General features: G+C 51.4%; 1 protein-coding gene across 1 annotated transcript; it reads left to right on the forward strand.

Annotated features, from left to right (window-relative positions):
• Nucleotides 1–2,085: 2,085 nt before the first annotated feature.
• Nucleotides 2,086–8,912, forward strand: Plekho1 (pleckstrin homology domain containing O1). Its single transcript, XM_050124601.1, has 6 exons — nucleotides 2,086–2,251; nucleotides 2,354–2,500; nucleotides 5,627–5,767; nucleotides 6,566–6,670; nucleotides 7,058–7,159; nucleotides 8,075–8,912. Exons 1-6 carry the CDS (start codon nucleotides 2,225–2,227, stop codon nucleotides 8,777–8,779), a joined length of 1,227 nt encoding a protein of 408 aa, XP_049980558.1. The 5' UTR covers nucleotides 2,086–2,224; the 3' UTR covers nucleotides 8,780–8,912.
• Nucleotides 8,913–23,611: the final 14,699 nt, after the last annotated feature.

The following is a 23,611-nucleotide window of genomic DNA, read 5'->3' on the forward strand; positions in this document are numbered from 1 at the left end:
ATGTGTGTGGTGTGTGTGTGTGTGTGGTGTGTATGTGTGTGTGGTGTGTGTGGTGTGTGTGTGTGAAGTCACTGAGTGCTATAACAATGTGTGTGTGGTGTGTGTATGTGTTTGGGCTGTGTGTGTGTGTGTGTGAAGTCACTGAGAGCTATAACAATGTGTGGTGTGTGTGTGTGTGTGAAGTCACTGAGAGCTATAACAATGTGTAAAGGAACCCAGAAGTGCTTATTCTAATTTCTCACTTAAGCACTATTCTCTGGAAACAGTCTCACTTAGATCCAAATTCAGGTGCCATGTGGTTCACCTGGTGGGAGAAGCCCGCTTCAGAGCAATCCAGGAGAGAAGCTGGCATATGGGAACGTCCTGTGCCAAGAAAGCAAAGGTGGGGAAGAAGGCCAGGACCGGACAGGGCTTCCTAATAGTTCAGGTCACTGGGGAGAAGGGAGCTGGGAGGGATGGGGACCAGCCAGAGATTTATGTAACATCTCAAGACACAGACAGGCAGCGAAGGCTCCGCAGCCCACATGCATCTGCTCTAGAATCTGAAAATTGCTTTGGTTATTTTTTACGGGCCCCTCGGCCTGATGTTTCACTGAGCCCTGGCTCCTGTCTGATGCCGTGAAGAGAGCCCAGGATCTTGCACACCGGGGATGCTCCAGAATCTGTGGACCAGGTGAAAGCTCCTGGGAGTAGGGAGATGATTTCTTCTGCCTCGTGAGCCAGGATCTATCGTTCAATTTCCTCCTTACAGGGCAGGCAATTGAGCCAGAGCCCCTCCTGAATGCCAGGCAAGCAGCTCTACCACTGAGCCACACCCCCAGCCCCTATTTAAAACTATGTAAATCAGGTGGGGATGTGAGGATTAGCAGATCAAGACCAGCCTCCCGCTCTGTAGTAAGTCTGGAAGCAGCCTAGGCTGTGTAAGACCTTGTCAAAGAAAAAAAAAAATTAAAAACCTCAATCCAAACCATTCTTCTGTGCCCAGCCAAGTTCCCCAAAGCTCCCGTGGGCTAATTTCCACGGCGGTGTCCGCACACTGGTACATTTTGCTTCCTCATATAGCCTGCTTTTTCTCACTTTTTTCATCACCTTTTAAAGAGAACAGTACCAAGCTGAGATGGCGAGATGGGAAAGGGGAGTTTGGGACGTGCGCTGTGTGTACTAAGCCTAAAAGGTGGAGCGGGGTCAGAAAACCTACATTCTAACTCATGTAACAGTAGCGTGTCAATTTGAGCATGTCATTTGTTCCGCCGTGCCCGACTGATCATTTTCCAAGGGATAATATTCTTACTCTATATGCCTTACAAAATGGTACTCAACATTTTTAAGTGTCAAAATAAGACTGTTTTGAAAGGACAAAGTTTTGTGTCCACCCGAAAGAGAATTCAATTGGTGTGGATAATGAGACTTACAGGATTGGGAAGGAGGGAGGGTCTGGGGTCCTTTTTTGATTCCAAAAAAAAGCCCAAACACCCTCCACGCCTGCAACCACAAACTTCCAACACTTCATCTTGAGCGTTTCTGGAAAAGGATAATTTCCCCTGCTCTGTGCCAGGGATCTTTACGCTTTTCGTGGTGGTTGTGTTACCATACACCAGGTAATAGGTTTATTAGCGTATTGTCTGGTAGTAATTGGCCCTGGAAGACAACACTTGGTCCTCCCGGGGCTTTCAGCTCACCCTCCTCCAGAGACCGCGGAGTGGTGAGGAAAGCGGTCCTCAAACTTGGGCTCCCGCCCGGCCCCGCCACAAACTCGGGGCTAAGAAGAGCTCGCGGGCCTCCCCGCCGCTGCACGCGTGTTTCCCGCAGGCCTCGCGGGGCGCCCACAGCCGCCCGGGAGTCGGTCGAGCCTGGAGCCTCCCGGAGCCCCGCCAGCCCGAGCCGGTGGGTCCGAGGCGGCCGGTCTCCCGCGGCGCCTCCGCTCTGCTCCGCTCCGTCCGGCTCGCCACGCCTCGGGCCCGCCCCCATCGCCGCGCCTCCCGGTTATCCGCTCGCGCCTCCGCCGGGTGCCGGGTCGGAAACAAAGGCGGGGGGCGGGGAGCGCACGGCGGCGGCGGCGGCGGCGCCACGGTCCGCCCTTCATTCGGAGCCCGCGACGTCAGCGGCGGCGGCCGGGGCCCGTGCGGCTGGGGCGGGCATGGGCGGCGGGGGCAGCGGGGGCCCGGCCTGCGGGTAGCGCGAGCCGCCGGCGAGCGAGCAGCGGGCGCGGCCGCCCGATCCCGCCATGAAGAAGAGCGGCTCCGGCAAGCGGGTGAGTGCGCGGCGCGCGGACAATGGGGCCGGGGCCGGGCGGGGGCGGGGGGAGGCCGCGGGGACCCGGCTGAGCCTCCGCTCCCCCGTCTCGCCCCGGCAGGGGCCTCCGGATGGAAACCATCATTCCGCGGCGCCCGAGAAGGTCGGCTGGGTCCGGAAATTCTGCGGGAAAGGCATTTTCAGGGAGATTTGGAAAAACCGCTATGTGGTGCTCAAAGGCGACCAGCTCTACGTCTCCGAGAAGGAGGTAGGCGCCCTTGCCCATCCCGACCCGGTCCCCGCGGCGGCTAGTTCTTCGGCTTGCCCCGCCTCCCTCTCTGCAAGTTCAGGGGTCGCAAAAGTCCTGTATCTGCAGAGAAAAGTCAGCCCCGAGTGACTTTACCTGAGTGGGAGTTAGGACTTTACTTATTTAATGTGCCTTTGCGGACACCTTTCCCAGAAGTTCTGAACGTTCGCTGCCTCTTACCCTAGTCTGGCCCCCATGAAATGCGGGATTTTTTTTTTCTTTCTAATTTTCTGTTGAAACACACTGGTCATCTTGTCCCTCGCCCCTTCCTGCCTTTCCCACCCAGCCCACCACCCTTTCCGTTCCTGTCTGTAGCAGGGGGCATATGTAGGTCTCCTGAGTGGCAAGTCACCCTCAATCATAGAAAACCGCAAACTGGAGTCAGTCTCTGGGACCTGACGTCCAGTAGCTGTGAATGCCGGATTTGTGTAGGAGTCAGTGTCCTGAACCAGGCCTCTTCCTCACCTTCCCCTCCACTTAAAGAGAGAAAGAAAGAAAACAAAACAAGGAACTCATACCCTGCCCACCTTTATCTGTGGAGTGGGGTGGGGGGATGGAGTTAGGACTGTGAGCGCCTGTGTGTATGTGCGCGCGCGGCTTTGATTCAGTAGTTGAGCATGTAACCACAGCCCACCCTGGGTCAGACTCTAAAGGCAGGGCGTGGAATCCAGACCCCCTTCCCTTTTGTAAAGCCCTGACTCTTGACTCAGTACCAGGAGTGCCGAGAAGCTGAACTTGCTTCCCCTGACTTCCTACATTATAGACTGTGTCCCCTTTAGACCGCCCCCTTCCTCTCTTGACTGTGCTCCTTCACCCAGAACGGACTGGCAAATCCTCTAACCTCTTCTGCTTTCCGCGCTCGACATGCATTCTGCTGTTCTATTCGGGTAAATAAATCCTTTTATGGTGTTGAAGCAGACACACTTGCAGCCCAAAAGAAGTACTCATCCAAAAACTGTCTGCTGAGACAAGGAGAGAGAACCAAAGAGCACTGAGCCCGCGAGGCCCCTCTTGAAGGGGCCTGAACAGAGCGGTTGGAGAGTCTTAGGAGCCAGCTGCGGGAAGGCTTGGAGGAGAGTTTGCTTTAAAGGGTCGCTGCTACCTAGTCCCAAATCCTAAGGAAAGCTCTCACCTCAATTGTCTGGCTTTCCACTGTGGTTTTATTTATTTAAACAAGCTGCAGCAAGTGTCACAGTGTATCTGAATCCTTCACAATGCCAGGAAGCACAGCTAGCATTCAGGAAAGGCTTCCTACATGTCGGGAAACCAGAGGGCAGTGAAAGGCTAAAGAAACTAAACAAGGCCTCTGTTGTTGGCTTCTGTCTGTCCAAAAGGCAGAACCTGGGGACAGAAGTGCATGGTTAGTTGGTTAATAAGCCTGTGTGTGTTTGAAGGGGGATTCGGGGCAGAGAGACCATAGGGTGACCTCAGAGTATCTGCTGTCCTCTGAGTCAGGAGTTTCTGACTAGTCCTGGGGCCAGATGCCCCTGCTGGGGAGGGCATTGGAGAAGAGGGGGAACTGCACCTACTCTTGACCCTTCTTCAGAACCGAGTCCATGGTCCAGTGGGCCTGGGCTAAGGGTGAAGCTGCCAGAAGACACCGTTTATTCTGCCTCTAAACAAAACAGTAGATTGTAAACAAACCAATAGATTGGAAATGTAAAAACCCAAAGCAAAATATATTTGCAGTTTACATGCTGATGCAAAAAAGAAAAACGCCCGTAACCATTCCATGGTTTCTGTTGGTGTTTCTTGGGAAAGCAAGGTCTCCCCAACTTCCTCCACTAGAGAAGCCTTTGGGTTGTGGATCATTCCCTACTCTCCAAGGGCACCACTTAAGGCAGCTGAGATGTCTTCTGATCAACCGCCGATGTAGGAACACAGCCACACCTTGGGGTGACTTCATGGTAGGGGAAGTTAGGTTGAAAGCGATACTTAGAATACTCAGTCCATATGCCCCCCCCCCCAGAAGGAAGGGTTCATTTGGAAAATGTAGTTGTAAACGAGACGTTAGGAGTTTGCCGTGAGGAAGACACTGAATACGGCACAGAACAATTCACAGGAACCCTGCCAGGGGGTCTATCTTTCCCGGGCACTGCCTCACCCCATCTCCTCCCTGTACCCCTCCTAACCTCTGTCAACACCGCCTGCTCCCACAGTGCCTTATCAGCCACGTCCAAGCCAGGAGCGCTCCCTCCCTTCCCTCAGGAAGACAGAAGTGAGTCCTTTTCCTTGCCGCACACACCCAGCTCTTTCCTCTCCAGGCTTTCTGGACTCCACTGATAGTCTCTCTGGGGAAGGAGCCAGAGAGGAGGTCCCACAGCCCAGCGTGGGTTCCTGTGAATTGTTCTCGAACATTCCTGTGGCACCTTGTCCCATGCCCACCATGATGTTTAAGGCCTATTGGTCACTTCCCAGCCAAAATCCCGGGGACCCTAAAACAGAGAATCCTAGAGAGCCGAGCCTTGACAAGACCAATGGAGCCAGATGAATGTGCCCTTTGCTGCCCCACAGCACAGATGATGGGCGATCAACTACAGGCTGGTAGAGGGTGCCAAGGGAACCCTGGGGCCGCTTAGACACATTTGCTCAATTTCCACTTTTTCCCGGGAAACATGACCGACTCGTTCCTGGCATATTCCCAGCTAAACAGAAGAGGGTGGCTGGCCCGCTGGCCAGGAAGAATCTCCTATAATGTCCTACTTTAGAAGAAAGAGCAGGTGGGAAGGGACGCTCTTGGGAACCATAATATTCCCTGAGGCCAGAGGCAGATGCCGGCTGCCCTTTTCACCTTCCCCTGGACGGTTAATGACCACTCAGGACGATCGGGTCAGTCTGCTCACCGTGACCCTTTAGGGCTTGTAAGGCTGTGTGTGTCCTTCAGAAACAGAGGGACGGTCATAGGTAGAGGGAGACCCTGGAGTGGTGGCTTGGAAGGCAAGGGGTTAAACAGGAGCCCACACAAGGACTCGGTGCTTAGTCCTATCCCACTTCTACAGCTGGGGTGGGCCAGCTCGCTCATCCTCCCCTTCCCTCAGCAGGAGAAGCAGAGTAATTTTATCCTGTCGTTCCCCAAACCTCCCCTAGGTAAAGGATGAGAAAAATATCCAAGAGGTGTTTGACCTGACCGACTATGAGAAGTGCGAAGAACTCCGGAAATCCAAGAGCAGAAGCAAGAAAAACCACAGCAAGTTCACCCTGGCCCGATGCAAGCAGCCAGGCACCATGGTGGGTCTGCGGCCTGGCGGGCTGGGCAGGGCTGTGAGGCCCAGAACAGCCCCCAGAATTGTTCTCCCTCTGGCTTTTTTATTTATTTATTTGTTTGTTTGTTTGTTTTGCATTTTATTTATTTGGTTTTTCGAGACAGGGTTTCTCTGTAGCTTTGGGGCCTGTCCTGGAACTAGCTCTTGTAGACCAGGCTGGCCTCAAACTCACAGAGATTCGCCTGCCTCTGCCTCCCAGGTTGGCTTTTATTATTTAACTGGAGAATATTCTGTCCGTTCCCTTCCTTCCAGGCAGGCCCGCTCTGTGAACTTGTTCATCCGTAAAGATGTTTCTCTTTCTGCCCCCTCCCTTTTCCTTCCCCTTTATACACACACACACACACACACACACACACACACACACACACACACACATGCCTACTGTACATACAAATGTATTCTCTTGGAAGAAGAGTTGTTTATTGGCCCCTGTGCCCTGATGGGTGGTTGAAGTTCAAGGGAAGCCAGGGAATCCGTGTTTGTCACATTCTGTGTCGTCTGACACCTACAGACCTTTAATACCTCAGCTTTGTCCTCCCCAGTGGTCAAATGCAGCGACACTCTTAGCTCTTCCTCCATCGTTCCTAAAACAGCCTGCCCATTCTGCAGGGACAGACTCTGGGTTTCTTTCGATCATTCATGATTCCAGACACGGAACCTCTCTTTCCAGGAGTTGGGAGTGCGGAAATGAGATTGTAATATCTTTTCCTTGGGGGATTATAATTTGTGTGTAACTGGCTACAGCAAGAACGTCCCCTTCCAGGCACCCAACCTGATCTTCCTGGCGCTGAGTCCTGAGGAGAAGGAGTCATGGATCAACGCCCTGAGCTCCGCTATCACCAGAGCCAAGAACCGCATCTTGGATGAGGTCAGGGGCTGTTAGGGGCACTGTGGCAGAACACAGGCCGTGACTCTCAGAGGAGGGGTATTTGCGGGGCCCCTTTAGTTCACCCCAACTCTACTTTCTCTGCTTCCTTAAAGGCCCTGTTGTGCCCCCCCCCCCCTGCTTCCTTAAAGGCCCTGTTGTGCCCCCCCCCCGTGTTCTCTCTGAAGTCTTCTCTGCTCACCCCCTCTCCAGCTTCCTGATGCTTGAGCCGGCCGGCCTTGGGTCAGCTGCATCCCATAAACCCTTCTGCCTGGGGCCCTGCTCAGAAATAGTTGGTGGGGTGGATATTTCCCAGGCGGGTCACATTAGGGACATCCAGGTGGGACAGAGTCCTAAAGAGAGCCTGTGACTCATGGAGCGTCTCCTCAGGTCACCGTTGAAGAGGATAGCTACCTTGCCCACCCTACTCGAGACAGAGCGAAAATCCAACACTCCCGCCGCCCTCCAACTCGGGGACACCTCATGGCTGTGGTATGTAAAGCTGCAAGAAAGTAAACATTGCCACCCAGGGCCGGTCTGTGTCCGTCCATCTCAGCTGTGAACAAGCAGGGACATTTGTGGGAGTCCTTCTCATCTGAGGATCAAAGGCTCAGGACATGTCCACCCTACCGCCCTGCCTGATTTCCCAAATCAAAATGACTCACTCAGCACCTACCCTGAGTCAGCATCTGTGTTCTCAGTAACATCTGAGGAAGTGAGAAATGCCCCTCAGAAGGGGACAAACAGAAGAGCTGAGTGTGGCGTGCTACATGCCGCTGTGTGGTGGCCGGCCACCCTGGTGGTGAGCGCCAGTGCTGTGTCCCCGCAGCAAAGCCTCTCCTGAATGAAGAAGTGGGTTCTCTCAGGCAGCTGTGCTCAGAGCCTAGGGAGGGGCTGTCCCTGCAGGAGGAAGAACACAGGCCTTGGACTGTCAGACCCGTGGTCTCCAGAGCTGCCCAGCTGTAAAGCCTCTGTCAGGACCACATGTCTGACTTCCCTTTACGGCTGCTAAATTGCAGCATTTAGAAATAAGAAGGTCTGTGACCAGGCAAGGATTCGGAGTTCAGATATCAGAGCAGGCTAAGGAGTGTGGCCAAGAGGACGTGGGTAGAGCATTCTCCTCTTCTGTCTGTGCACCTTACTGTGATCGTGGGCCACCCCGCGTTATGTTTAGAGTCCCCAGTATGGAAGTAGACGCTTCCCAGGAAGCTTGTAGCAGAGCAGAGAGCCCAGACAGTATGCAGGAGAAGGTAAGGAACAGAAAAACAAAAGAAAGAACTTCAAATCGTCCTCGAAGGACTCCGAAATAGCACAGTCGAGGGGCTCAGCCGGGAGTAGGGAAGGGGCCCCAGATGGCACTCATCGGGGGCTGATACGGGTCCCCCTTCTTTCACTCTGCCTTCCTAGGCTTCCACCTCTACCTCAGACGGGATGCTGACCTTAGACCTGATCCAAGAAGAAGACCCTTCCCCTGAGGAGCCAGCCTCTTGTGCGGAGAACTTTCGGGTGGATCTGGACAAGTCTGTGGCCCAGCTAGCCGGCAGTCGACGGAGAGCCGACTCCGACCGAATCCAGCCCTCTTCACACCGGGCCAGCAGCCTTTCTCGGCCTTGGGAGAAGCCAGACAAGGGAGCCACCTATACCCCACAAGCCCCGAAGAAGTTGCCCTCTACAGAGAAGGGCCGCTGTGCCTCCCTGGAGGAGATCCTGTCTCAGAGGGACACTGCCCCAGCCCGCCCCCTCCACCTTCCAGCCGAGGAAACCCCAGCCCCTGTTCCCTCCCAGCCGGGGCAGCTGTCCCGGATCCAGGACCTGGTAGCGAGGAAACTGGAGAAGACTCAGGAGCTGCTGGCAGAGGTTCAGGGGCTGGGAGACGGCAAGCGAAAGGCCAAGGACCCCCCACAGTCTCCACCCGATTCGGAGTCAGAGCAGCTGCTGCTGGAGACAGAGAGGCTGCTGGGAGAGGCTTCGTCCAACTGGAGCCAGGCAAAGAGGGTGCTGCAGGAAGTCAGGGAGCTGAGAGACCTGTACAGACAGATGGACCTGCAGACCCCCGACTCCCACCTCAGACAGGCCTCCCAGCACAGTCAATACCGGAAGAGCCTGATGTGAAGGGGGGGTCAGGTCTGGAATTTGGGGGGCACAGACTCTATATCTCCAGATGTTGCAGGATAGAGCTTTTTTTATTTACCTCAATCAAAAAAAAAAAAAATCCAACTCACTGCTCTTGCTGATGCCTGACCCACTAGGCCTTTCCTGCCGACTCCCCTAGACAACTCCCAGGTCAGATGGGAGAAGGTGAGCCCTGAGGCCCAAGTCAGGAGCTCTCGCTCCTGTGTACAAGTCACCTGCTCCCAAGCCTGAACAGACGCTGCTGGTACACAGCCTGGCTGGGTTAGAGTGGGCGGGGCAGCCTTTCCTCAGATGTCCCATTCCAGGTTCTTACTCTGAGGGTGAAATTTCAGCTGTGCAGCTTGAGTTCTAGGGACGCAGGGGCCAGTGCCACCTGTCCATGCCATAAGAGAACTGAAATTTACCCCGCCTGAGGAGGGTCTGTGGAATTAACCCTGGCCTCTCACCCTGGTGGGGGGTGGGGGCTGGCTGTCTAAGGCTGAGGCTGTGGGTCAGTGGTATATTAGCGTGTGTGTGTGTGTGTGTGTGCGCGTGTGCGAGGCCCTGTGCCCTCACCAGCACTATGGAAACAAGACTAAGCTGCCTCAGTTTCTTATCCGAGGGTCTTCCTTTACCTTCCACCAAGGAGTCAAGATTAAAGCTTGAATAGATGGAAGCGGCCTGCTCCTCTGCCTGGGGCGGAGCAGCACAGGAGAGGGGAGCAGCTGACCTAAGAGTGCAACTGCCTTGAGATGGCGGCTGTGTGGGAAGGAAGGGAAGCCAGACCTGCCCCAGCTTCCTCTTTCTGCCAAGCAAGGGTTCTTCCTCTGTCCGCCACCCTCCACACAGCAGAGCTCAGAACAACTCTCCCCACACTGCCTCCTGCCTCACTTCCTCAGGCTGGTCTGTGACAGGTCCCCCATGACTTGTTCTCTGAGATTAAGTTTGTTAATTTTAGTGGTAAGGCCTAGCACAGGGAAGGCAAGATGGGGATGATTTGTGGTAAGGACATAGAGCCTCTCATCTCTCACACACGGGGTTAAACCACAGTGCTGTGTCCTCTGTCCTTGCTGCTCCTGAGGTCTCACCCCTTGCAGCTGGTCCCAGAGCTTCACAGGCAGTGAGAGAAGAAAGGACAGGCTAAGGGGGCTGCTCTGTTTAACGAGACAGAGAGAATAAGGTCTTTGGGGAAACCCTCTTGACCTCTTCTTCTGGGACATTACCACCCTGTAAACAGGTTGTGGGAATCCCTCCAGTTGTGATTCCTGGAGATTCGAACTCAGGTCCTCGCATATGCTCTCACCACTGCGCCATCTCCCAGCCTGCCGGAAGTCAGGTCCCCTGCTTCTCAGTGTCATCAAAGTGTTCTCCGTATCTAGCCTGTAGTTATCTAGAAACGAGGTACACCAACTACTGAATTACTGGACACCCCGCCTCTTCTGGGGGACAAAGTGGGGGAACCAGGCTTCCTGTGCCCTCAGAGACTTCCCTTCCCACAACTCTAGCCCAGGTCTTCAGCCCACCCATTGCCACAGATCCTGAAAGTTGGGTTAAAATCACACGCTTTGTGCCTTCCCATCTTTTCACTTTCTCTTTCTCTTTCTTGCCGCCCCCACCTAATGAAGACAAAGACAAAACAAGAATGACATGTGTGTCCCAACATGCCAATCTGTGGTACCCAGGGGAGGAAAACACACACACACACACACACACACACCCCAAAGTCAGCAGCTCCCCAGCAAGTGTTCCAGCATCCAGGCTCTACAGTGCTAAAATGAAACCACAGGGGTCTGGATTCAAGTTCTGACTTCTGGTTAATCGGCCCTGGGCAAAGCAGGCCTGATGAGTGTCTGTTTCCTCTGCAGACGGCTGAGTGTTGAGTGGGAAAGAACAGCCAGTGGCCTCTGCTTGTCCCACCGTGGCTTCCGAGGCTGCTGTACTAGTTTGGCTCAGTGAGGAGTGAGCGGCAAATTCAGGTGGCCAGAGCGCAGCTTGAGTGAGGCAAAGGACGCGGAGCCAATCAGGGCCACTCTACTTCACAGCCCTCCATGGGCCGCAGGCCACGCCCACCCCTCCCTTCGGAGGAGGGCCTGCGAGGTGCCTCGGCTCTGTGCTGAAGACAGCTGTACAGAGGGAAGGGTGCGATTCCTGTCCGCAGCCGTTCCAGAGCTTAACACAAAGCCATGTTTCACACTAGAGAAGCAACCTAAATTCTACGCTTGTGGGCGGCTGCCAGCAAGCGCTCTGCTCATGTGGAAATGTTTTGAACCTAGTCACCATGTCAGGATGCATCCTAACCTCCCTCCGGGCCCCCTCCACCCCGTCTTCCTGCATTATCTCTCTTCCTTCCTCCAGTCCCCACGTGTGGAGAAGGGAAGAGGCGCTCTGGTTGCATAGGTCGCCTTCTCCCGCGAAGCTGCTGACAGACATCTCCAGGATGTTTATATTCAGCCCCTTCCCAACAGCCTATCTCTGTCTTCTTACCCAAGTGAACTGGAGAGGGAAACTCCTCTGGGAGGCCTGGGATGGGGAGAGGGGGAATCCAGGACACAGAGGTGAACCAGGGCGATGAGTAGACAGGTAAATTGGAGAACCAGATGTTTACGTCATACTTCAGTGATATTCCCCTCAGCTTTTCCTGTTTCTCTCAAGGAGTTTTTCAGGAGGGTTGGAGAGAGAGGGCTGGTAAAGGTACAGTCTATGGCTTCCACCATTAGGAAGGATGTCTGGGGTTGGTCTGGAAAGCTAATGAGTTCATTTGCATATGATTTCCACAGCAGAGCTGTAAGTTGTCTGGGGTGAAAAGAAAGGGGTGGAGCGGAGCCCAGGTTTCTCAACCCCCACCGCCCCACTCCAGCCCTCACAAACCACTCCTAAGCCTAGAGCTCTGAACCTAGGGCCAAGCCTTGTCCCCTTCCCCGGCCAGTGCCCCCAAGTGCTCTGCCAACAGTAACTGTGCCCCCTTCTCCCTAGAAACACATCCCAAAGAATCCATCTCAACCTCCGAGGCAAGCAGTCCTTCTGCAACCCTTGAAGCCTGGTACCATGCTCTCTCCTCCCTCCCCACGCTGGGTTTCTTTTTCTGCTTTTCTCCCACCTCCCAGACTCCCAACAACAACAGCCAATCCCCAGCCTGCTCTAGAGCCACACCATATATGGAGAGGTTGGAAGGAAACCCGAGTAAAAGCGGGAGCAAGCGATCACATACAGAGAGAGAGAGAGAGAGAGAGAGAGAGAGAGAGAGAGAGAGAGAGAGAGAGAATTTGAGCGCTTTTCTGCACGTGACCCTGTGTCTCTCTGCCTATACCACAAGTCCCACTGTCCCCTGTCCCTGGTTCACCCCACCCATACAAAAAAAAAAAAAAAAAAAACAACAACAACCCAGGGCTGTGTTTGTTCTTTCCCACCTTTATTCGCGCCCCAGGAGACCATCACTCCAACTGGTTGCCTCTGACCCAGATTCACTCCCCGCACTAATTACCAGTCTATCGCGATCTAACAAACACCCAACTTAGCACAGCTGAGACCCTCCAGTTCCGCTTGGGAAGTGAGGGATGGAGTCCGAGAGTTGGGCACGCGCCGCAGCCCAGCCCCACCATGACCCTCTGGTTGGAGCAAGGATGAGGAGAATGCAAAAATCAGTAGGACCCGGTTCAAAATGGGGTCTCGGCAAGTTAACCAGTGTGAGAAGAGCGTTAGGTTGGGGAGCAGTGGGAGAATTTAGATCCCTAGCCAGGCATGGTGATGCGTTAGAAGGCTGAGGCAGGAGGATGGCACATTCAAGCCATACCTGGACGGGAGAATTATAGCTTCCCAGCTTCCCCTAGCCTATCAGCACGGAAGGTGGTGCAGCTTCAGACACAATGGCAGCTTTCTGAAGGAGAGTGACTCAGCAGGGCAGCAGCATGACCTGGTAACTCCTGGTCCCTCCTCCTCGGTTCCCACCCTCCCTGCTGGTTCGTAAGAACTCAAAAATCGCTTTTTTCAGAATCCCTATACTTAATCTCATTCTTGCTTTTCATTCTGCAAGATACGAAAACTAGGAGAACAAACAGCCCCTCCCCTGAGTGCTGGAGACAGGGCTCCGTGAAGAGCACATACATGCTACTTTTGCAGAGGTCCTGAGTTCGGTTCCCAGTACCCACATCCAGGCAGCTCACAACCGCCTAGAACTACAGCTCCGGGATCTGACAGTCTCTTCCAGCCTCCATCGGCACCTGCACACACGTGCACACACATGCACAGAGACACCAGTACACACGGTTAAACAGTCTCAAAAGTCCTTTCCTCCCAGAGTCCCTTCCGTTAGGTGGCAGACGCGGCAGTGGTAGAGCGTCCTGTCCAGTGCTAGGTTGAGTGTTTGTGGAGGTGGGAAGCAGGCAGAAAGGACTGGAAGAATCCATGTGCTAAGTGGGTTTGCACCTTCGCCAGCTCGCCAGCTTCTTCCAGCTGAGTGGCCGGAGGGTAGCAGTCTGCAGTGCCATCCTGCCTTCAGGGTCCCGATACAGAAACGGGACTCACTCTCCGTCCTAACCAAGTGTCTTTCTGGCACCTCTACCTGGGTGATCATTCCGTTTATCAAAAGGTCATTACATAAGGTTCTCTGTCGACCTCCTCCGGGCTCCCTTACAAGGTGGGTTTGATGCTCTCCCGCCTTGTGAGGCAGGGCTGTTTCTCAGCTGCTGCTCAACCTTGGTTGACCTTGTGACTCACTGTGGGCAGTGGAGCGTGTCACCAGGGAAGTTCCAGACCTCGAGCCCTAAGGGATCTTGCCATTTCTACTCTGACTCTCTTAAAATTCAGCTGCACGAAGAAAGCTGCCGCTAGCGTCCTGAGAGACCACGCGATAAGAGAGGCCCGGAAACCCCACAGCTGCCTCCAAATCTGAGACAGCTGAATGCAGAACACTGGGCCAAACCAAAGACCCACAACCCAGCGAGGCCCAAGAGATCTGAAGAACTAACAAGCCTTGTTATCTCAAGTGCCGAGATTTGAAAGTGTTTTGTTACCCTGCAAGGCGCAGTAAAATAGGAAACTGGTTTGGGGAAGTAGAAGGTCGCCATCATTAAAACCTGAAGCAAGAGGTGTTAGCATTGTGAGCAGCAGCAGGCGGAAGTGAGAAGAGCTACAAGCACGCTGTTCACGAGGTCAGGATGGCATAGAGAGAGGTTCCCATGGTACGTCGTGGTAGAACGGTTGAAAAAATGTTGCCTGTGGTAACTCGGCAGACACCAGTGTCCCTAATAAACTTGAAGGTTTCTGGGTGGGATACTGCAAATGCCAGTAGGCTTGCTTGCTGCATGCTGGGAAGAGATCACAAAGGAGAATAAGAAAGGGAACATTCAGGCTTATACGCAAAGCTGGAAGGTCTTGGGAGGAAAACCACACTCCCTCATGGTAGTTGAGATTGACCTGTTGGAGCAGACCAACAGGACCAGTGCCCACAGGACGATGGTGTCAGCTGGTTGGTCCAGACCTGCCTTGGTTCCTGAGAGGAATAGGAAAACAGGTAACGAACAAGAGAATGTATGTGCAGAGGCCAGTGGCCTCCGTAGTGGCTTACAGAGGGCCCCTCGCTCCTGAAGTCATGGAGAAAAGATGAAAGTCCGTCAGCTCAGGAGCACTGACCTGTACTTGAGGGAGGAGGTGGAGTTCAAACCGAGGGAGACTGGCCAAGGCTTCTCCTGGAATTCCACAGGAAAATGGGGACATGTGGTACTTCGGTTGGTTGGAGCCCCTGAATTTTGCTTTGTTTCATTAGTTTGTAGCCCTGAGGATCGAGCCCAGGGCCTCACCCTTCCTAGGCAAGCTTCTCCATTAGTAAGCTACACCCAGTCCTTACAGCTCTAAGCCTTTAAATCCTCCCTTCCTCCACTGCTGGTCAAACATTTCAACTTTGCTAGAGTGAGCCATCACTTTTCCAGGATTCTAGATGCTCCATAACACTTCCATCAGAATAAACCATCTCCTGCTGTCCTTGCTGATTCGTGATCTGGAATCCCAATGCAGCGGCCTCTTCCCCGGTCTCTATACCAATATCATGAAAGTCTACATCCTTAGAGACCTTCCTGACTCCTGTCAGTACACACTGTGTGTTAGCTAGTCCTGACTCCTGTCGGTACACACTGTGCATTAGCTAGTCCTGACTCCTGTCGGTACATGCTGTGTGTTAGATAGTCCCTTGCCTTCCTGCTGAGCAATGCTGACTAAGCCTGTTGTTACTCTGTCTGCCCGGGGACACAATGGGGCAGGTCTGGGAATCCTTCCTGTAACTGTATAAGGAAAGCCACCTATGTTGTCTTGGGTGACCGTTGAGTCTATGTCTAACAGGGAACTAATTCCCCCATTTTAAGACAATGTCTCAGTGGATTCCCCAGATCTGATCTTCCTTCTTCACCCCCCTGAGTAGCCAGAATTACAGGTATGTGCCACCAAAATGGGCACCTTAAGATTTTTGACTTCCAGTTTCCTATGACCCCTTAGTTGGTAGAGTGCTTGCCTAGCGTGCATGAGGGCATCCAGTCCATATCCAGCGTCACATAAAATCGGCATGGTGGTACAGCCTGTAATCCTAGCAGCCGAAAGATGGAGGGGGAGGGTCAGAAGTTCAGGGTCATCCTCAGCTACTTCTGAAATTTATGACTAGCCTGGATCCATGAGACTCTTTTAGCCATGGATTCTGAGTCACAGGAGACACACCGTTCACTCCACAGCACAGCTTTAAGAACTGTCCTGGTGAAGATGGCCATCGTCACTAAACTCGTGGTGGCATCTGCAGGCCAGAGATGGAGATAATGGTGGCATTGCCACTACCAAGCCAGAGAGATGGCTCAGCGGTTAAGAGCACTGGCTGCTCTCCCAGAGAACCAAGATTCAGTTCCCAGCACCCACATGGCAGCTCACACCATCTGTAACTCCAGTTCCAGGTGACCTTCTGGATTTGGAGAGCACCAGGCATGCACGAGCTACAGATACATACACAGAGAAAAGGCTTAGTAAATGTAAGATTCTGTCCTGCCTGGTCCTGCAGCAGCCATTCAGTCCCAAAGAAACACAGAGGCTTTTATAAATTAGAAACTGTCTGACCTATTAGCCCAAGCTTATTATTAACTAGCTCTTACAACTTAAATTAACCCATAATTCTTATCTATTTTAACATCATGGTTTGGTACCTTTCTCAGTGAGGCATTCTCATCCTGCTTCCTTTGCATCTAGCTGGTGACTGCAGACTGAATTCTCCTGGTCTGGTCGCCTCACCTATACTTCCTGCTTGGCTCCTGGCCAATCAGCGTTTATTAAGCTAATACAAATGATAAAATCTTTACAGGATACAAGAGCATTATCCCACAGCACAAGGCACCTACTCAAATAATTTTTCAAAGAGAAAGAATCACCTTGTGATCAAGCAGCTTCTGGGGAATGAAACACAGGACCTGGAAGAGATATCTGTGCACCCTGGTTCACAGTGTGTCATTCACAGGGACCAAGAAGAAAAGCAACCCCAGGGGTCAGGATGAGCAGAACACTGTATGGCGGGGCTGGGAGATGGCTCATTTGGTAACGTGCTTGCTGTGGAAGCAGAGGGACCTGGGTTCATTCCCCAGAACCCACGTAAAAAGGGGGCTTGTGTCTTACACTTGTAATCTCAGCCGCAAGAAGGCAGACACTGGGAGGTCTGGGCATGCCAGCCACCCAGCCTAGCTGAGGGATCCCATCGTGAAGGAATACACAGGCTGCCCTCTGGCCCCCTCCACCCACACGGGTGCACACGCACACAACGTGATAGGATGTGGTGGAACTGCATGCTGTCTTTGGAGGGGAGGAAACCCTGGTGCACTACAATGCGGGCAGACCATCACTGCGTGAAATACACCTCCACAAAAGGCACACACTCATCGGTCCGCTTCCTTGAGGTGTCAGAGGAACCCAATCCAGAGGACAGAAATAGAACAGCAGTCACTGGGCCTTTGTGTAGAGGAAAATATGGAGTTCGTTATTAGTGGGTTTAATTTCACTATTGCAGTGTGAACAAGGCCACTGCACCAAGTTGTGAATATGGAATACCGCAGAAATACGTAAAGTTAAGATGCTAAGTTCTGTTATTTCTTGCCTCAATTAAAAATAAAATATACAATAGGTGGTGGTATCTCATGCCTTTAATCCCAGCACTCGGGAGGCAGAGGCAGGTGGATTTCTGTGAGTTCAAAGCCAACCTGGTCTACAGAGTGAGTTCCAGGACAAACGAAACTACATAGAAAAACCTTGTCTTGAAAAACCAAATATTAATAATAACAACAACAACAATATTAATAAATACTCTTTTCAGCACTGGAGATCGAATCCAGAATCTTGCACCTGCTAGGCAAGTTCTCATGTCAGGGTCAGCCTCACCTGGGCCAGCTCCCAGTTGATAGGGGTCAGGGCCAGACTTCTCAATTGGTAAAATTAATTTCTCACTATGAAGGGGCATCTTACTGTTGTTTTAAAATTCTAAACCTAAAGTCCTTCACCCACTGCCCTGTTTAATCTTTGATCTCTTTGCCCTCTTGTAGAGTCTGCTCTGCAGAAGGACGGAGATGAACAGACCAAGCAGCAGCTAGAAAAGAGCTGCGACCGCAATGCCTTTCAGAATAAACGAGCATGTCCTGAACCCGGGGCGGGCGGATGCCTCTGACTCGGGGCCAGCCTGGTCTACATGGTGAGTTCAAGACCACACTAAGACCTCAGCAAAATAATGTGTTTTTTTTTTAATATACTGTAAATTTTAATTTACTGTTAGGCTGAAACTATAGCTTGATAGAAGAGCATTTGCCTAGCATGCGCAGGGCCCTGGGTCCAATCCTGAGGGTGGAGAAGAGCTATTTAAGGAAAGTACTGTGAATTCTTTATTCCCCACACGACACTGAGTTAAGATGCAGCGAATGTATCAGCAAGGAGAAAGCCAGAGCGATGCCGGGCAGGGACATCCATGTGGCTCACCACTGTAATCTGCGTGGCATTCTCTGAGGAGGAGCTACAACGTGACAGCCTGTAATTTCCTGCGGGTTAACACGCCAAGGAAATGCCAGCTATCTGTTGAAAGGTAGAATTTGGATGCTCTCCACTGGGTGGGGGCCGCTTACACACTAGTGTGTGTGGATGCGGATGTGTGTGGATACGGATGTGTGTGGCCCCTTTCTCCCACTTTTTGTAGAAGTTGTGTGTTCAGTAACATTGGAGTAACATTATCAGCATGCTGTCGCCAGAGCATTTTATAAGGTGGCTCAGCTGATAAAGGTTCTCGCTACCAAAATGGAAGAGGGGGCGAGCCAACTTTCACAGGCTGTCTCTGACCTCCACATAACCACCACGCCACACCATACACACACACACGAAAAAAAAATAGATAGGTAGGTAGGTAGGTAGATAGATAGATAGATAGATAGATAGATAGACAGATGGGAAGGTAGGTAGGTAGGTAGGTGTAATTTTTTGTTTAAATTTATTAAAAGCCAAATCCAGCTGGGCATGGTAGCACACATCTTTAATCCCAGTACTGGGGTGGCAGAGGCAGGTGGATCTCTGGAGTTCAAGGCCAGCCTGGTCTATAAAAGCAAGTTCCAGAGCAGCCAGGGATGCTATATGGAGAGACCTTGCCTTAAAAAAACGAAAATGAAAAATAAAGAAAAAAAAGAATGCAGCATGAATTCTAACTGTTCTTTATAATAAAAACCTGAAGTCAGATATCAGGGGCGAGAGCTGAAGATCAGAGAAGCAGAGCAACCAGCCACTAGAGTTCTTACCTCAGACCGAAAGGGCCAATCCTGTCTCTTCAGATCCTCAGACTGAATCCTCAGACTGTATCTGCCCATGTTTCCTCCTGCCTTATATTCCTCTCTCCGCCCAGCCATATCACTCCTGTCTCCACCTCCCTAGTTCTGGGATTAAAGGCTGGGATCACCTTTGTGTGGGCTGTTTCTCTTTTAGAAAAACTCAATCTCATCTGTCCCAGGGTGGCCTTGAACTCACAGAGGTGCTTGGAATTAAAGGTGTGTGTGTGCAACCACTACCTGGCCTCTATGGCAAACTAGTGGTTTAATGCTGTTCTCTGATCTTCAGGCAAGCTTTATTTGTTAGACTACAAACAAAATATCACTCCACAAGAAAGAAAAAAGAAAAAGAGGGGCTGGAGAGATGACTCAGCGATTAAGAGCACTGACTGCTCTTCCAGAGGACCTGGGTTCAATTCCCAGCACCCATATGGTGGCTCCCAACTGTAACTACAGTTCTAGGGGATCCAACACCCTCACCTCACCCAGACATACGTGCAGGCAAAACACCAATGCACAGAAAATAAAAATAAAGGAAAAGGAAAACAAGTCAAGCCCAGTGGTGTACTTTGTTGTGATCCCAGCTAGTTAGAAAGCTGAGCAAGGCAGGAAGATCCCAAGTTTGAGTCCAGCCTGGGCAACATAGTGACACTCTGTCTCAAAATCAACTTAAGCAGCATCAAGGGTACAGCCCAGTGGTAGATTGCCTGGTTAGCACGCCCAAGGCCCTGGCTCCATCTCCAGGACCACATACACAGACAGGCAAAGAGTGTCTCCAAATGGAAAGGTATGCCTGCCTTTGCGTGTTAGCGTTGTTCATTATCCTTTTCCCCGACGAGCAGGAGAGCAGTGAGCGCCTAAGTGAATACAGAGCTTAGCCAGTTTGACTTAAAAAAAAAGAAAAAGAATCACACAGCACTATAAAATAATGATGCATATTAGCAGAAGCGGAAGCCACTGTCTGGACAGCTGTGTTCCCTCTGGGCTCTCCTTCTGAGTGCTTGTTTGACACTGGGTAATTCTCAATTCCTAAATCTATTTCCTCTTCCAAAAAAAAAAAAAAATGGAATTACTCATACTAGCTTTTCCTGCCTCACGCAACTACCGTCTTGTAAATGCTGTATACCAACTGCCCTGTCACCCCAACGCTGGTCTCCAGCTCCTGAACTAAAGTGACCCGCTCACCTCGTCCTCCAAGTGCCGAGACGTGGGCTCATGTGAGTTTGGCATGCATCTTAAAGGATGACTGGGGACCAGATTGGGAATCCCACACCTGAGCAGGCCAGGAGCGGGGAGGCTGTCTCACCTTGATGGCCTGGAAGTGCAGCGGTCTTGAGGCACGGCTGCCAGGCTTCATGCTTTTTCAGTTTTATAAAGGGGCAAAAGCAGTATGCGTGTAGCAAACCAGCTTTTGAAATCTGGTCTTCTCTAGGACTGACTGTGCATTGCGTGTGCTGGACAGTGACACAGGCTCACCGTGAGCAGAGATAAAAAGTGGGGGTTCTGGGGACTCAAGGTGTTCTCAGTCTATAACTGTATTTCCAGCTATTGAAAACATGAGCCCACCACTGGGGGCATCTAGGGTCTGGAAGTGGTCTAAGGTCTCTGCTACTTGTTAGACATGTTTACTTTCCCCGAGCTTGGCTCCTCATCGTCATCTCTCTGTGCCTCAGGTATGCCATGTTACATGAGAATGAAGCCGGCCTTCCAGAAGGTTTGCCAGGAGGTCCAGATAGAAAGGACTTTGCCAACCATGAAGAGCTGTCACATACACAGAAATCCCGAGCAAAGGAGACAGTTCGGTTGTTAAATGCTTGCCATACAGGGGAGGCAGAAACAGGTGGCTCCCCAGGGCTCACTGACCGGCCTAAGCTAGCCTACTCTGATGGAAGGCCAGTGAAACTCCCTGTCTCATGTGGCAAGGTGGGCAATCACTGAAAAACAGCGCCATTTTGGTATGACGAGGTTGACTTCTGGCCTCCGAATGTATGAAAGTGTATGAAGACACACTCACACACACACATACACACACACACACCATTTTTTTTTAAAGAAATAATGGTAAGAATTCCCTAAAGGCAGGGCTGGGCGGTGGTGGCGCACGCCTTTAATCCCAGCACTTGGGAGGCAGAGACAGGTGGATCTCTGTGAGTTTGAGGCCAGCCTGGTCTACAAGAGCTAGTTCCAGGACAGGCTCCAAAGCCACAGAGAAACCCTGTCTTGAAAAAAAAAAAAAAAAAAAGAATTCCCTAACGGATAGATTTTTAGGGATGGTCAGTGAGATGCTGACACAGGAGCATTCTGGGAAAGGCTGGGATGTGTGTGTATCTACTGTCTGGTTCGATAACACTTGGTTTCCTAAACTCCATTCTGGCAAGGCTTTCCAAAAAGTAAGATAAAACACAGGTCCTTTCCCATCCATTGGGTCATTAACTTGAGCCAGCTGGGAACTGCACTGGAGATGGTGCACAAGATCACGCAACCACTGAATGGCGGCATCCAAAACCAGCTCTGTCATCAGCCCAGAGGAGACACAATGGACTTACATTAAAAGGAGGAGACGGCCTTAAACAAATGACTGTTTTCTCTCTGTCCCCAGTACAACTGTCCATTTAAGCCAATAAGACTATTTTGTGGGTATGTGTGTGCTTTTTAAATATTACATGTTTCCACAGGAACACCAATAACAGGCCAACATGGGCCCAACACGGATGGGAAGGAACCTGCTGAGGATTGTGTAGGTGGTGCTCTGGTCTGAGAGACAGCCTCCTCTTCTAAGGGGTCTTCAGTTGGTGGAGTGGCCGGCGTGGCCAGCTTCAATCTGTCCCTGGGAGAAGTACCCAGCTCCTCCATCACATCTCAGGTCTACACAGGCCTCAAGGGTGAGCATGAACACCCCCGTGTGCCCTCTGTAGCTTGAGCAGGTGGGGAGAGGCTCCTCAGCGTAGAAATTCTAGGGCTCTCTGAATAATGTATAAATATTTCTCACTGCTTTGATTTCTCCCTTCATTAGCTGGTGTCTTTTCTCTCTTTAAGATATTTTCAATAAAATATTTTCAAATGCTGAAAATTAGAAACAGCCCCATTGCCCATCAGTTTGGAGACCAAATTAAATGAACTATGATAGCCAGGCCTGGAAGGATAGGCCTGCAATCCAAACTACGTGGGGAACTGAGGCAGGAAGATTGCAGATTCAGGACCAGTCTAGGCAACACAATGAGTCCATGTCTCAAAACCAAAACACTAACATGGGCCTGAGCATGTAGCTCGGTGCAGAGTGCTTGTCTAGTGTGCAGGAAGCCGTGGGCCATCAGATCCCTTGTACATACACACGGTCATGAATAAGTGAATAGTCCCATTCCTACAGTGTACCACTGGACAGTCACTAAAAAGAACAAAATAAACCGGGCGATGGTGGTACATGCCATTAATCCTAGCACTCAGGGAGACAGAGGCAGGCAAATCTCTGTGAGTTCAAAACCAACCTGGTCTACAGAGTGATCTCCAGGACAGCCAGGCTGTTACACAGAGAAACCCTGTCTCAAAAACAAAAGATTCTGACTAAAAAAAGCAGAAAGGTTTGGGAATACAGCTCAACACCATGTGGTATTGTGCTGTCTCAGGATACCCATGGCCTGAGTTCAGTCTTGACAACTGGAAAAGAAGGAAGAAAATTGGATGTAAGCAATGTATGTATATTCAATGTACATTTCTTTCTCTTAAACTTTCCATGGGACAATTCTGTGGCTTCCAACTGCCCCTTAGCCTTGCTGGGGGAACCTGCCCCAGGATGGCCATTTCTGGCTCCATTTGTAACAGCTCAATAACTTTTTTTGTTGTTCTTGTTCCAGAGGTTTCTTATTCTCAGGAGCTTGGGTTTGATGCTAACAAAAAATGGTCTTCCTGTCACACTCATCCACAAGTCATGTCTTGACTTAGACAATTGTTTGAAGATTTTGAGTTCCTCTTCTTAACTGCCAAGGTCACTATTTAGGGATTCTAGTACAAGCTACGACCATCTTTCCTCAACCACCATAGCCATCTTCTGCTTTGACCCCCTATTCTGTGGTTTCTCTTTCTCCTCTTCCACAATCCATTTCCACAGGGCCATGAGGTTGGTCACCATTTTTAAATCCATTTCCCATATTCTCCACAGCCCATGAGTTAAAGCCCACCTGCCTTGGAGGATTTATAGCTCCCTGGAGCCTCCCCCACCTCCACTGTCTCTCATGGGACTTGCTGTGGGGGGAGGGGTACTATCGTCATCATTATCATCTTCACCAGTCAGCCTGCCTGAGAGCAAGGAGGGAGGTCAGAGATAAACGTTGTATAATATTCTGTTTCTGTCTTGATAAATAGAGCTTTCCTGGAGCTCAGAGGATGGAGCTAGTCACTAGTTAACCATAGAGACCAGGCAGGGGTGGCGCACACCTTTGATTCTAACACTTGGGATCTCAAGCCTTTGATCCCAGCAGCGGAGGTAAAAAGAGAAATATAAGGCGGGTGGAGACAGGAGCTAGCCCCATTCAGTCTGAGGATTCATAGAGACGTGTGGGATATCCTTCTGTATGCTGTGAATATATTTTGCTTTTATTGGTTGATGGGTAAAGCTGCTTTGGCCTATGGCAGGGCAGAATACAGGTAAGTAGAAAAGCCAAATTGAATACAGGGAGAAAGAAGGGGGAGTCAGAGAGATGCCAGCAGCTGCTGGAGGAGTAAGATGCCAGAGCGTTACCAGTTAGCCACGGGCCATGTGGGGATACACAGATTAATTGAAATGGGTTAGTTTATATGTAAGGGCTAGCAAGTAATAAGCCTGAGCCATCCAACAAACAGTTACGGTTAATATTAAGCTCTAAGTGATTATTTTATAAGTGACTGTGGGACCGGGAGGGACCTGGAAAAGCCTCTGGCTACAGGACCCCCCCCCATTCAGCCTGAGGATTCATAGAGACAGGATCGCCCCATTCCATCTGAGATTTCATAGAAGTCTAGGGGCTGCTGCCCCGCCCTCTGATCTCTA

The sequence above is a fragment of the Alexandromys fortis genome, unplaced genomic scaffold (assembly GCF_014885135.2).
Source record: "Alexandromys fortis isolate MF-2015 unplaced genomic scaffold, M_Fortis_MF-2015_v1.1 scaffold_218, whole genome shotgun sequence".
NCBI classification, from domain to species: Eukaryota; Metazoa; Chordata; class Mammalia; order Rodentia; family Cricetidae; genus Alexandromys; species Alexandromys fortis.

Excerpts from the sequence above, each read along its gene's own strand:
- Plekho1 (XM_050124601.1), top strand. The coding sequence starts at position 2,225 with ATGAAGAAGAGCGGCTCCGGCAAGCGG. Across the intron at positions 2,252-2,353 it reads AGAGCGGCTCCGGCAAGCGG|GGGCCTCCGGATGGAAACCA; the intron begins GTGAGTGCGCGG and ends TCGCCCCGGCAG. Across the intron at positions 5,768-6,565 it reads GCAAGCAGCCAGGCACCATG|GCACCCAACCTGATCTTCCT; the intron begins GTGGGTCTGCGG and ends GTCCCCTTCCAG.